At 35.6% G+C, this 15,376-nt stretch overlaps 2 protein-coding genes across 2 annotated transcripts; both read left to right on the top strand.

Moving 5' to 3' along the window:
• The first annotated feature begins 442 nt into the window (after positions 1 to 442).
• Positions 443 to 6,378, top strand: LOC132269438 (triosephosphate isomerase, cytosolic). The gene is made up of 9 exons (XM_059770625.1): positions 443 to 570; positions 1,615 to 1,690; positions 1,896 to 2,019; positions 3,139 to 3,223; positions 3,394 to 3,526; positions 3,865 to 3,959; positions 4,560 to 4,638; positions 5,864 to 5,946; positions 6,044 to 6,378. The coding sequence occupies exons 1-9, from the start codon at positions 532 to 534 to the stop codon at positions 6,086 to 6,088; spliced, it is 759 nt and encodes a 252-aa protein (XP_059626608.1). The 5' UTR covers positions 443 to 531; the 3' UTR covers positions 6,089 to 6,378.
• Positions 6,379 to 11,474: 5,096 nt separating this feature from the next.
• On the top strand, positions 11,475 to 15,376 carry LOC132269437 (probable serine/threonine-protein kinase PBL9). Its single transcript, XM_059770624.1, has 7 exons — positions 11,475 to 11,766; positions 11,959 to 12,081; positions 12,565 to 12,896; positions 13,214 to 13,349; positions 13,443 to 13,585; positions 13,689 to 13,812; positions 14,516 to 15,376. The coding sequence occupies exons 2-7, from the start codon at positions 12,030 to 12,032 to the stop codon at positions 14,953 to 14,955; spliced, it is 1,227 nt and encodes a 408-aa protein (XP_059626607.1). The 5' UTR covers positions 11,475 to 11,766; positions 11,959 to 12,029; the 3' UTR covers positions 14,956 to 15,376.

Raw genomic sequence — 15,376 nt, 5'->3', positions numbered from 1 at the left:
AAAAATTTAATTAGAATAAATAAGTCATACTTTTGATATTAATTTCTAACAAAGTTCCATAGAAATTAGAATATCTCTTTTACCCTTTTTATACATAATATGAGTGAATTGTTGGGTGGTTTTTTTTAATTCAATTATTATTTTTCTTTCTTTTGAACCTTGTTGAAAGATGGATAAAACAAATTTTAATTACTGTTTATATTTCTCTTTTCATTTTCATAAATGGATGAGTTTCATAATATTAAAAAGAATAAAATAAATTTGAATTTATTTGGAAATACGTCAAAAATAGGACTTCCTTGCCCTAACGAAAAATTTATAGCACTTGTTTCGGAAATTTCTTTTCTTACAGCAGTTAGTTGCCCAAAACTATTGGAAATATTTATGACTTGTGCAACAAGTTGAAAGGTTAATATAGTCATTTAAGACAGAAATCTAACATCGCTCCTATAAAGGCTTCCAAAACCAACGCCGATCGATACTCTCAATCTGTTTAGCATACACCGTGGTGACCAAAAAAAAAAAAAAAAAATGGGCAGAAAGTTCTTCGTTGGTGGCAACTGGAAATGCGTATGTCTCTAATTTCAACCTTCTTTAATCTTTTGGTCTCTTAAATTTATATCTATATTTGTTTATGTATTGATTTCTAAAGGTTTTGATAATATTAACCAAATAGATCTCGAACTGTGGATGAGTGTTGTATTTTTAGTCGTTGTCTCAATCATCTAGATTCAACTTCGATTGTCTTTATTGTATGTTGCAGTTGTTTATTTGAATAGGTTTTCAATTATTTTTAGATACGAGAAAATGTATGTTTTCTGTTTTTTTAAGGCTTTCACGATTTCAAGAATGATTTCTGTAGTTATTATTTTGGGACTATCTTTTTCCAACCTGATATGAATGAATAATGATTTTGGTATGCCTGGTATATATGCAGTGAACCATGAACACACTGGAATTAAACTTTCAAGTTCAATCTTATTTGGTATCCCTATCCCTATATTAGAACAATTCCGCCAAGAAAAATTGTTAATCATTCCAATTAAGTAGTCTTGAGCAAGTTAACGGACTTGTTTAACGAATACTTGTGGATTTCAAATGTAAATTGGACTCCACTTGTGATAGTCATCACTTGATTTGAGTAACTGGTTAAGCTGGGAGAGTTCAGTCTGCCTATTATTTCTGTCTCTATGGCGTAACTCTTCCGAGTTCCTACCAAATACCAATATCTTGTTTACTAAATAGCATACCACAGCTCAAACATTTAAGGGGTCTCGTAGTTTTACCTTAGAGATCTGAATGATGACTATCTAGGCTTATGGAATGTTCAGAATTTACTTATCGATCATAATTTAGTTTAGGGAGATGGCATTGACACTCTAGAAAAACCCAAAGTCACTCCACTTCTTGAATTTATATATACAAGTAGTGCATCGTCTCAGTGTGCCATTGTCACGTGGTTGTAGAACAGTGATGTGCGCTGCTATACGTTGCATTTTGTTGAGTAATAGTGCTTTGGACCTATTTCCTTGTGAGGTTTAGAAAAAACTTACTGGACAACCCCATTATCAAGTTACTTGTATATTATCAGCTCACTTATTGTTATATATGCAGAATGGAACAACCGAGGAGGTGAAGAAGATTGTCACCACTTTGAATGAAGCTGAAGTACCTTCAGAGGATGTTGTTGGTACGTTTGAATTAAGGGCAGTTTTCCTTTAACTTATTTTGTTTGGAAACTACTTACTCTGTCATGTATTCTTTTGGGGAACGTGAACCTTATTTTGCATTCTTTCTTACTTTCTTTCGAGTGTTTCTTTTAGTTTTCTGCTGTTAGGTTTTTATATAGATATTCAAGTTTTTGATTTAGATATATATATATTTTTTTCTTGTAGAGGTTGTGGTAAGCCCTCCATTTGTCTTTCTTCCTGTGGTAAAAAGTTTGTTGCGCTCTGATTTCCATGTTGCTGCGCAAAATTGTTGGATTAGGAAAGGAGGTGCTTTTACTGGTGAGATTAGGTATGTTAATGATCTGATCCTATCATCTACTTTTCAATCATTTTCTTGCAAATTTCTTAGAATAATATTATTGTGATAATGAGTTCTGGTGGTGTCATAAAAAAGCTTGCTGAGGAACTTTAATGTTATCTGTAGTCTAATTTTTTTGGTTCAAATTACCACCAAGAGTTGTATCCTAGTGATATTTTTCACCTTCAAAGTCAAGAGTTCAAGTCCCCATGGGAGCAAAGTGGGTGTGTGGTGAGTTTAAATAAAAAAATAAAATAAAAAATAAAAAGAAAAGAAAATTTGTTGTCCAAATTGTCATTATCATTTGTAATAGTTGTTTGAAGATTCATGGAATGTTCTCTCCTTATAATTATGATTTGAAGTTTAAGGTTCCTTCTTGAAAGACTTTTTATTTTAATTGTGAGAATGAACAGGAGCTTACAGCTATGTGGGATGTGTGGGAAAGTGTTAGTATCATAATTTGCAATAAGACTGTTTTTTATTTTTCATCAAAAAATGGTATAGATACTTATCATCATATCAGGGACTGACCTACATTCAAGTCAGTGGGGGCAATTGCCCCCATTGAATTTTTTTTTTAGTAATATACCCTTATAATTTGTTAATTTTCAATTATATACCCTTGATATATTACATTTGCGCCCCCTGAAATTACTAAAAAAATGCACTATTGCCCCCCGAATTTCATTTCCCCCCCACCTTACATCCTGGCTCCGTCCTTGCATCATATGCTTCTCTTTTTGTTCTTCCCATTTATTGTTCTGAGGTGGTTTCAGCCTACCACCAATTCGAATTAGTTGTTTTTTTTTTTTTGGGTAGCAGGCTTGATGCTCTTTTATCCACTAAAAGCCAATAAAAATGAAATGATTAGGTCATCAGTGACTTGAGGTGTCTGAATCATTTGTTTTATATACACCGTAAATTGATGAAATTTTGATCTAGTTTTAGTTTAATTTGTCACTGGAAATCAATATATAATTTATGCTGTTTGATTTCTTTCAGTAGGTCAAATGTTGATTTTTTGGGAACAAATAACTGAGGTGATTCAATATGTAGCTTTTGGGTGTTTTTTACCTGTTGATGTTAAGATGATTTCTCTTGTTGCCACAGTGCTGAAATGCTGGTCAATTTGGGTATTCCTTGGGTCATACTTGGTCATTCGGAGAGAAGACTTATTTTAAATGAATCAAATGAGGTAAATTATGGTACAACAACATAGTTATTACTTCTTATTTAGGTACATGCTCTGTAACACATCAATGACCATTGCTTCATATATGCTCGCTATCTATACCCCTATATTGATCTATCATCTGTTTTTATGTTCCTTTTTGTTTTCCTTTTCCTTTTGGCATGTCATTGCAGTTTGTTGGAGATAAAGTTGCGTATGCACTTTCTCAAGGCTTGAAGGTGATTGCTTGTGTTGGTGAGTCTCTTGAGCAGCGAGAGTCAGGATCTACAATGACTGTTGTTGCTGCACAAACCAAAGCAATTGCAGGTATAAATCTACTGGCTGAAAGCAAGTTGTGCATTCCTTAAGAAGTTTGGTGTTTAATTTTGGAAATTGGGTCCTAGAGTTGTTATAATGGATGCTTATTTTATCTTGCACTCGGGCTCTGGAGTTATTTTCATGGATGACATCTTCTGTTTAATTCTCTATTCACTATCATTAGTCACTGAAAAATAGAAGATTACTGCTACTTGTTTTGGTTCATACTTCCATTCAATTGTATATATGCTTGACATTCCCCTTCATTTTATTCTTAATGTCATTTTCTTCTGATAGTTCCATGTTTTTCTATGAATTTGTATTAAACTTTGACTGTTCTCTTCCAGATAAAGTATCAAACTGGTCAAATGTTGTTTTGGCTTATGAACCAGTTTGGGCCATCGGAACTGGGAAGGTCGCCACCCCTGCTCAGGCTCAGGAAGTAAGTTCTAGTCTATATTGGTTGCTGAATTCAGTTTTATGTTGTAGATCCGCTCATACGGGCAAAGCATATTCTGGTTTAACCTTTTTAGTAAGGCCATATATTGATGTATTGATTTAGGTCCAGTAAAAATTACTGTTAGGAGTTCAGAATGAAAATGTAGCAACTCTTTGTATTGGCATTTTAGTTCTCATATATGGTTGCAATTAAAAATTCTTTGTGTTTTCATCACTCTATGCATGACAGTAAAATTACTAATGAAACATTTTATTTTATTTTTCCTAGTTGATGCTCAATGATCCAATGGACCAATGTATATGGGTAACCACCCTGACCATTCAAAGGACCCATGAGCGAATTCATGTGTCCCCTTAAAATGTGCAGATGCATAATTTGATGTGCTCAGCCACTTCTACGCTGTTTTTGCTCACAATTTCTGATCCTGTTTCATTACATCCATATTTGTTTCATTTAATCCTTATCCATCCAGTTTCATTTAAGCCATCTTTAAATTATTATTAGTTCATTTTCTTAGTGTAATGCTGCATCAATCAATTTAAGCCATAATGCATTAACGGAAATGTTGTATATTTGTGGCAGGTCCACTTTGAATTGAGGAAATGGCTCAAAGACAATGCTGGGGCTGACGTTGCTGCATCAACCAGAATTATTTATGGAGGTATCTTTCTCCTTTTCGACAACGCTTATCTTGCAAATCCCTGTTTAACATCCTTTTGCCTTATCTTTTTTCTAAAAATGTGAATTAACAATTTGATTTTAATTCCTTTGATAAGTAAGGAATATGATCAATATCTATTTTGATGCAAGTTATTTTCAATTGAAGGCCTTTCTTTGATACTAAGAATTGACAGGGGCGTAAGAGATTTTATTGTAGAATTCTTGAAAATATTAGGCATTAACTCAGCACTAGCTTTCCGCCTATCATAGGAACAACTAAATGGTCTTTGGGCATATCATGGTGGGAATTTTATCACCATTGCCGCATGAGTTGCAACTTGCAAGTACTCACTACTTTACTGCCTAAATTTGCTATAACAATGTAATATAAGGCCAAAACCGTCCCACTGAGATGGCAAAGGCATCTGAAGGAGTGTGGTCAGTATGGTTTTCAATTTTTAATTTAATTTTTGTTAGATTGAAACTTCATTTAAATTGGTTTTCTTAACCTATTTTTTTTCTTCCAATTTTGACTAATGAGAATTAGTAGCCCTAATGCACCAAACCAAATCAAAGTTATGGAATCAGGTTGGTAAAAGATGGTTTTACCTTTCTAATATAAATTGTAGACATGAAGCATGACCTGGAAGAAACACCTTATTCATGTTACTAACCAGAAGAAGATAAACCAGAAGAAGATAAAAAATGTCTCTGTGAATGATTGCAATGGTTTGATATTTCAGTTGCTTTGGTCCACCTCAAATACATGCTTAAAATTGAATATGCCTTGGTTGTCTCTCAAAATTGTTAACCGAGTACCGGACTAGGGTTCCATACCGGTTAATTCTGGTTGGATTTGTTGGGGTCTCAGGTTGTGCAGGATTGAATTGCATTCAAAGTAATAATGAGGGTTACATCTATTACTGTTTCTTTATCCACCTCTACTGTGTTGGGAACTTGCAAATTAGGGAAGGGATGACAAGGGTTAATAAGTAAGGCTGGGTTCCACTGGATGCCCAGGGTTAGCAAGTATGCTGGTGTTCACTGGCACACTGTGTCTCTTTGAAAGTGAGGCTGGTTAATCGCATTTACTCTCCGTGATGCGTAGTCCATCTATAGGAAATTTAACTTATTGCCTCAACTTTCTAAAACTTAACATTTACCCTCCTGGTCTCTCTCTCTCTCTCTCTCATGTTAATGTTTGTTTCCTTAAATGACACTTGCAGGTTCTGTAAATGGAGCAAACTGCAAAGAACTGGCAACTCAGTCAGACGTGGATGGCTTTCTGGTTGGTGGAGCTTCCCTAAAGGTGGTGATTTATTGTTTGCCATTATTACATCTTATTACTATATGATTAATTGTTTTCAAATTTGGTGCTCTTGGCTTACACCTTTCCTTTGAATCAGCCCGAATTTATTGACATCATCAAGTCTGCCACAGTTAAGAAGTGATTGAACTTTGAAGCCAGGTATTCTGCAACCTTCCTCTAGCTTCCTCCTAAAAGGTGTTTGGGGTACTTGAGTTATAAATTGTGCGCGAGGTACTGTCCCTGAAACAAACATTAGCCCAGCTAGGTTCCAGATATAATAAATCAGGGTTTTCTTGCATTTTCTTTGCTTCATGTATTTGAATATGAGAATCTCTCTCTCCCTCTCTCTCTCAAAAAAAATTGTACTTGAATTGCGAACATGTTCGTACATGGGGCCATTTTGTTACTGATTCAAATCTTATTTTCAAGCTAGACTTGTCAAGATGTTCTTTGCTTGTGTTTTGTATCTTCTATTGGTTGATCCATCCTTGATACCCATTTCCTTTTAGAGTAAAAGGAAAAGAAAATGGATAAGAAAAAAAAACAAGATGAATACAGAGCACATTAACAGGTGGCTATTGTCTAATCTGTTTATTCTTTCAAAGCCTGCCACCCTTCCCTGACGTAGAATGAAAAATACCAAATCTGAAATGCTTTTGGCTTAGTTTGTTACAACTGCAATTGATTTATACGAAACATAGTTGACCAAATGCATTTGTAACTGTTGCAATCTTCTTCAGAAACACCTTTCATTCTTTGTTTGAAGTTTCAAGTTAATTTGGTAGACCGACAGTTCTGTGGTCATTTCAAATACTGATTATCTAGGATTCATGTGGCTTGACTACATGAAGCAGAATTGTAAAATCATTTCTGTGGTGACTACGGACTTGAGAGGCTGAGCCCTGTTCATAAATAGACTTTTTCCCCCTTGATTCTTAGTGCCAATTTCTCATTTGGTTAGAACTTTAAGACAAATTAATTAGGGTCTGGTTCTGAAGTTTTCCCAATGGACAAACAGATGAGGAGTTGGCAATAACTGTCATATTTTCTATTTAATTATGTTTTGTAAGTAGAGGATACAGGTCTAGTGAACTGTATGTAAATATGTGATCAATTGGGTCCATTGTGATGATGGCTGTAGTGGCTACCAATGCCACAGTCCAAATTAGGAAGAGCCTATGATGGTATGATTGCACCGGAGGAGACTTGGACACTTTGGCTTTTAGTAAATTAGAAACCTGAACAGCAGAAGATCTGTCTCTCTTTTCTGGAGATGGTGAGACCTTACATTACAGAGTTCAAGTGTTCATTTCTCTCTTCTCTAGTGGAAGACCACAAATGACCCAGGTTTGCCCTAGCTGATCGGGTCCGGGAGTGCTGTGTTTTCTTATTATTACTTGTTTGGCAAAACTTTGAAGTAACATTGTGCTTTCTGCATGCTGGTGCTGTGTGATTACTTCATCTCGCTTTTAATATGTCTTCCAAGTGAGGAAGACTTCTTTAAAGGGTTGTTGGCGTGCATCTTTTTAGTTGGAATGTGTCTGTCACTTGCATATATATCTCAAGTGAGGAGAGGACTGCTCTGAAGAGTTGTTTCTGTATATCTTTAGTGGTGCGTGTCTATGGTGAAATGCACCTATTCCAATCCCATGGTACTCTGTTTGGACAATGAAATTGCTTCATGCGACACTACTAGCAAAAGATCTTTTGATGAAATGTGATATCGTGTGGCTGAGTTTTTTCACTTTTTCAATTTGTAGTTAATTCATTAATACTCCTAGAGAACGTTCCCTTTTTTTCTGTTTGGTTAATGGGAAGAGAAAAGAAGCAGCAGACAACTTTACTGCCTTCCTTAGGAGAGAAGGGAAGGGATGGATGAAAATTTATGGAGGAAGGATAATTGTCATCCATCTTAATCTCTAATTGTCTCTTTTCTATCAACCGAAGGAACTTCCTTTCACCCATCTTCCTTTCTGCTTTACTATGTTTGGACCGTTTGGTTTGAGGGAAGAATTAAGGAGGGGATAAAAGAGTTTTTTCGTGTTTGACCAGAGAGAAGGGAAAAGAGGGAGGAAGCAAGGAGGGATTGTATTTTTCTATCCCCATAATTGGGAGAAGAGAAAAGAGAAAGAAAGAATAATTAATAATTCCCAAAATTGGGAGAAGAGAAAAGAGAAAGAAAGAATAATTAATAATTTTTATTTTTAACCGTCTCAAAGATTTGAAATTGATATCTAATTTTTTGAAAAAGGAATATAAAATCCTCTTTCCGTTTCCTTCCAACCTAATAAAACTTGGGATGCCTCTCCTTTCTATCCATTTTTCCATCCCTCCAACCAAAAAGGTAATACTCTCTTTATCTCAAAATAGTTGAGCAATTTGAGAAGTGCGGCTCACAAACAGTGCCAAGTATTTTGGAAGTAAAATTTCACCCTTCTTCCTTATAATTTGGGGTGATTGGTGGGGGGAAAACCGAAATCGTGTAATAAGGGTTTGAGGTGGTTGAAACAAAAACGTCCTTATAGTTGTAGTTGTCTAGCATTAAGTAAATCTAATCATATATTCTTGTCTCCAAAATGGGATGACTTTTGAAAGTCCCCTCTCAATCGAAACCATATTCATTATTACTATCATACACAATTCAGAGTGCTGTGATGTACGGTATGCCAATAATGCCCATGCACAATTCATTATGTCAACCAAAGTGCTCATACACGAATTAGTCAACCCACCTACCAAATATATTCATTAACTTTAAATTTGTTGAAAACAGCATTATGTGAACCAATAGCGCATTATGGAACCGCGTGTGAGAATTGAGAATTATTATTTTGCCTTTCACTAATGAAAACAATTAATTAATTAGTGCATCAATCCTATTCTTTCGAATATATTAAAAAGATACTTCTAGATGACCATTATTTGATACCAGTCTTTCTTATCCAGAGTATTTTAATTTATAGGAAAAGTTCAAAGCTGATCTAACTTTTCAAAATCGTACAGTTAATAGATACTTTTCAATCTTGAATGTGTAATTTAACGATAGTTTCTTGAGTTTATTTTTAAATAGTTAAAAAAACGTCATTTACTCCGTAATAAAGAAAAATACTTTTAAAGCCCAACACTCTGACCTCTATGCTAATGAAGTTGAAGTAATAAAGGCTTTTGACGACCTGAAATGGAATCTATGTTTAATTTCCGCTTTAGACCGTTAAAAGGCTTTGATGGTTTCGGCCTCAAGCATAGGTTAGAGTGCTATACTATTCAGCCATAATAGCAGAACTCTATAATAAATATTTTACTTCAGTAAAATAGTAAGGGCTCGTCACGAGAAAATTCTTGTAATAGCATTATTCTTTTTATAATTTCGGTGACTTTTTTAGGAGGACTAAATTTTCGATATTAATGAAAGTTTAATGCCTCTATGAAAGCATGAATCCTTTAATTAACGGGATTTCTGTTCTAGCACCATAAAATATGGATTGACTTTGTTTCACAAGACTAGGCATTACAATTGAAGGGGAATGATGTTTTACAATTACAGGTCAACAAAGTCTTTGCTTGAGCATTGGGGTTGACCAGGTTGAACCTTCCCAAAGCATTGCTTTGCCATAAATACAGAAGCAAGTTGGGCAAAGAATACAAGGTGTTGGTGTTATGATATTCCATCCCTATCATTGTCTCCTACTGGTTTATACTGTTTTTTATTCCATGTTTCATTCTCAAGTTTGCAATCTCAACTTCAAGGGTGGCCTAGTGGTAAAACAGAACAAGATGCAAAATTAAGGAGCATGTATTCTTAAATGCCTCACAGAAAATAAAATGGTTTTTTTCGTTTTTTTTATTCATGGTGTGCATTACAAATTTACAATGCTTTTACATATACGACCGTTTAAATATTTGAATTGAACATCATACATAAAGAAATTCTTTATTTTACAATTTATTTTGATTTATATTAGTTTTTATTGCATACGTGTGCTACTCTCTCTATATATAATATATTATAACACAGTTTAGAGGTTAATTTTAACATAATAATTGGTGGAGTATAGAAAAAGTCAATATATTAAGTTGGGCCGAAATTACTTTTCCGTGATCTTGGGTCTCTTATTGAGTTAGTTTGGTAGGTTGGAATAGAATGAAATAAAGTGAAATGAAATGCTTTTAAATTTATTTTTTTTGTTTGGAAAGTAATTTTAAAGAAGGAAAGTAATTTTAAAGAAGGAAAATAATCATTTCATTAAAATCATTTTATTTTCTAGGAAGAGAAATGAGCATTTCATTCCTTACTTAAAAAAATACTGGATAAAAATAATATTAAAAATCGTTTTACTTAAACTATCTGATTTGCTAACACACTTTTTTCAAACACCGATATCTAATAAAAGTCAACCTTTTCGTGATATTCCTTCCTTAATTTCTATATATATATCAAATATATTTATTTACGCACATATATATATTTATTTTATTTACATACATATATAGGTTAATTTTCTAAACAAAATATTAAGAATGGTAATTCAATTCCTATCTTATCTCATTCTTCCGTACCAAATCAGAATAGTAGTGGTCCAAAAATATATATATATATATATCTTTCTTAAGCACAATAGTAGTGGTCCAAAAATATCCCTTCGACGGCGCGAATTCCAAGTAGGCAGTCCACGGCTCACCAAAGAACTCGGCTCCTGACCGAGCCGAACAAAGTGGGTCCCAGTAGTTTGGACTACTGTGCTTGCATGTGCAATATATATCACTTACCGGTGCTGTTGGCATGGGTCCAACTTTTGGACCTCCATAGTCAACCTAATCCGATAATCACAGCTAAGATTTGATGGTTTTAAAACAAACATTAAAAAAGTTAGTATACAAATTGAACATTCCTGATTTCATCTGGTCTGGGTGTTACCCTGAGAGCGTCGGTGGGGGATCAAGGTTTTGACTACGCGACCCTCCTTGATCAAGCGCATACGTCACACCTTCAAAAAGTAAATTTTTGGATTTATATATATACACTCACACACCCCCACACAACACTAACAACTAGTGACATACACTTTCAACAAAATTCTCTGTACTAGGCCACTTTTTTTCTTTTCTTTTCTTTTTAAGTTAAATGTACTATTTTTTTCAAAATTCACATCTTTGTTTTAGCAAACAAAAACTAGCTTAACATTCAATTCACCTGTCATTTATTTTGTCTTTTAATACTTCAACATATCTTTTTTTCTTTTTTCTTTTTTCAAATGATAAATGACATGTAAACTTCACATTTCTCATTATTATAATTATACATTATTATCGACAAAATTGATCCACTTGCAATTTAAAATTCTGAATTCCAAATTTCCAAGTATACAGCTAGCCGAGCCATGTTACAGCTGAATACAGCGAGCCGAGCCATGCTTTTGAGTCATAGAAAGGTGTGTTGTTGGATTACATCCAACGGCTCACAATAACAGCAGCCTGTGCACAGGCTTATCTCTTCCTTCCAACTCAGTAGCACTTCACGGTTCACACAGAGAGAGTCTAGAGAGAGAAAGAGACCCGGAGTATATAAGGCTAAGGATCGTTGGGACCAGTCCACCATTAATGCAGTCTTCCCACACCCTTCCTCCTCTCTCCTCTACTTTCTCTCTCTAAAAATTTGTATATACTGTACTTTCGAGCTGTAGTAATAATGAACCATAGTTGTAGATAGATCCTCTCTTTCTCTCTAAAAAGCTTCGAGAGAGCTAAGCAGCTTCCAATCAAACCCATTCTATTTCTCTCTCTAAATTCGAAACCCAGAGCTGGAATTCGGCGTTGTATAAGGTGGCCAATTAAACTCCTTTATATTTTTAAATTGAATTTGTTCATTCGGTGATGAAAACCCAATAGCTTTTCACATAAAGAGGGAAAACAAAAGTTACTTTATACTCGCTTTTTCACACCCAGATCTGGTTTGGTTGGTTCTTTTTCTAGTTCTGTGCAGCTGATAAACCCTAACTTGTGGTGATCTTGTAGGGTCAGAGAGGTCTGGCGAAGGAAGTAATCAAAGAGGTATCTCTGATTTCTTCTTTACTTGGATAAGTGTTATGGGGATTTGCTTGAGTGCTCGAATCAAAGCTGAGAGTCCTTCTTACACAGGTACTGAGACTTCCTTTGTTGTTTGATTGTCAACCTAATGTGTGTGAGTTTTGATTTGTTGGGGGTGGTTTTGAGGTTTAAGAATTGCAATCTTTTGTATGTTACGTTCACGTATTTTAAGTTTGATGATTGATAGAATGCTTATTTGCGACTCACCCAAAATGAATGAATTGCTTGTTTGTGCTGGCCTAACAAATCAGCATCTTTTGTAGACTAATAATTGATAGAATTAATTGATCATGACTCTAATCTTCACATGCAGAAATGATTTTCTACAAAAATTTGTTTAGTAGATATGGGTATGTAATATAGAACCGTTAGAAAGGTATTTGTGTCTAGAATCTTGTTACTTGATTGTTTCTGAACCTAGAGTGTTTTTTATTTTATTTTTTTCCTCTTTAGAAAATGGGGGGTCAGAAAAATATATGTCAATGATTACAGTGGCATCTGGCATATATAGATATTCTACATTGGCTTGTGCAGGGGCAAATTCAAATCCAAAATATATTAGCACGGATGGGAATGATCTGAGTAGTTCAAGTAGCAAGGTCTCATCAGTTTCGGTGCCTGCAACTCCACGGAGCGAGGGTGAAATCTTGCAGTCGTCCAATGTGAAGAGCTTTAGTTTTGCTGATCTCAGAATGGCCACAAGGAACTTCCGTCCAGATAGTGTGTTGGGAGAAGGTGGTTTTGGTTCAGTTTTTAAGGGATGGATTGATGAGAACTCATTTACAGCTACGAAGCCAGGGACCGGCATGGTCATTGCCGTGAAAAGGCTTAACCTAGAAAGTTTCCAAGGTCACAGGGAGTGGTTGGTGAGTTATTCATCTATGGGTCGCTTAGAACTTGATGCATATTTGGACAATTGGCTCCATTTCTTGCTTTGGGCATTTATTATCATTATATTTTTATGAACAACCTGCAAATTCTTAGTGGGTTAATGTATAGTTGGCACCCTTCACCTTTGAGTCCTCTCCTAGGATTAAACCAGCTTGCTTGAAATGCCTACTTGGAAAAATCATCCAATGTACTCTATTTGTTCTGGCTCAATAACTGCAACTGATCTGCAATAGAATTTGCTACAACAAGATGCACACAATTACTTATTTTGTTTTATTTTTGTATCCCGTAGGCAGAAGTAAATTATCTGGGTCAGCTTTATCATCCTCATCTTGTGAAACTGATTGGGTACTGCTTGGAGGATGAGCACCGGCTTCTTGTGTACGAATTCATGCCTCGGGGCAGCTTGGAAAATCATCTGTTCAGGAGTGAGTTCTACTTATCCATCTCTGACCAATTCACAACCTAGAATGATTTTGATTGTTATAATGTGAATGACTCATGTTGTTGCTTTGTAACAGGAGGTTCTTACTTCCAACCTCTTTCTTGGAATCTCCGTTTGAAGGTTGCTCTAGGTGCTGCAAAGGGACTTGCTTTTCTTCATAGTGCTGAAACAAAAGTGATTTATCGGGACTTCAAAACTTCTAATATCTTGCTAGATTCGGTATGTCCTGTGAAGCAGATCTTTGTTACCCTCATTTGTTGGATTCCAGAAAGCTATACTTTGGCGAGGTTCTGATAACCAATTTTTGTTATTACAATGTCAGAACTACAATGCGAAGCTCTCTGATTTTGGGTTGGCCAAAGATGGGCCGACAGGCGATAAAAGCCATGTCTCAACCAGGGTCATGGGGACCTACGGATATGCTGCTCCAGAATACCTAGCTACCGGTATGTTCCAATTCATGTGGTGCTATTTCACATTTGAATGTCCATACTCCATGCGTAGTTTCCCAGTCATTTCTTTTTCCTCAGTAACCCATCTCGTATATTCCCTAATAATTTTCTTTTTCAATATTGGAATATAAAAAAGGAAACAGATATGGGCCAGTTTCTCATTTTTGTTGTACCACTGCCTCCTTATCGAAGCATCATTAAACTATTTTGGTGATTCAAATTTACTTTGGCCAACAACCTATTTCCTTTCCCCTACTTCCTCTTGGATCAGTTTTGGAGATAGGAGGTTCTGTCCAGCTTAATTTCTTGTTAATTAAATTGTCTTTCTTCTACTTCAGCTGTCAGGAGTCCTAATATGTGTATGAGAGTATTGGGGCAATGTCCCCTTTCAACCTCATAGAGGCCTAAGATTGAGTTAGAGTTTAGTGGATTGACCTATAGTTTTGATGTCACCTCTCTCTGACTTCATTCTTGGCCCACTATGATTTAAGGGTATCAGACTCGGGTAGATGCTGTAACCATTGGCAAAACCTTGAGGTTTCTCCATTATTAATTGCATAGCTGATATAGTTTCCTTATTAGATCATCACTTTTAATAACATTGCTGTCCTGCTCCAGTCATTCATTGTTGTTCCTTTATATGAGCATATGTACCCTCTGTTTAGAAGATATCCATTCTAACTTTCACCTATTCTAGGTCATTTGACTGCTAGAAGCGATGTATATAGTTTTGGAGTTGTTCTCCTTGAAATGTTATCTGGCCGAAGAGCAATGGACAAGAATAGACCATCTGGAGAACACAATCTGGTGGAATGGGCCAAGCCATACCTGGCCAACAAGCGTAAAGTGTTCCGCATCCTGGATAACCGTCTTGAAGGCCAGTACTCACTGGATGTAGCTCATAAGGCATCTAACCTCTCATTTCGGTGCTTATCTGTGGAGGCCAAGTTCAGGCCAACCATGGATGAGGTAGTGAAAGAATTGGAGCAGCTCCAGGATTTAAAGGAAACAGGAAATAGTCACAGCAATCCGAGCAGTGGAACAAGACCAAGGAGAAGAAGTGCAGATGATGTGTCCGATAGAAAGACTACTGTTGCTTATCCCAGGCCATCTGCTTCCCCACTTTATAGTAAATGAATAAAAAGAAAACTCGACAGAAGCTGATTTTCTTTGCATTTGAATATATTCCCGGTGGTTTGGCAACGGTATCAGGCTGAGACATTTGCCCGTATCTGTTCAATCACTGTACAGTTGCTTAGGCTAATACATGTTCAGATCAAACTATATGTCGACATGGTTTGAGGGTGAACTTTTAACACGATGAACGTCCGCAAAGTTGCATGTCTAGTGTGATTACCACAATGTTTGTGACACTAGGTAAAAGAGGCAAGTGCTTTTTTGCGAAATTAAAGTTGGCTCTTGTTCTACTAGGATCTTTTTCTCCCCCAAAGGTGGGTCTTTCATGTTTGACATGTATTGTTTTGTTTGTAATCAATGTAATATGTTATTTGTGTAATTTTTTTCTAGATAAGGGAAAGAAATTGTACTGTTGAAATCA

This window comes from Cornus florida, unplaced genomic scaffold, assembly GCF_030987335.1.
Source record: "Cornus florida cultivar Cherokee Brave unplaced genomic scaffold, ASM3098733v1 CherokeeBrave_3.0.0_Hap2_Chr08, whole genome shotgun sequence".
Taxonomy (NCBI): Eukaryota; Viridiplantae; Streptophyta; class Magnoliopsida; order Cornales; family Cornaceae; genus Cornus; species Cornus florida.
This window is presented reverse-complemented; position numbering and strand designations above follow the sequence as displayed.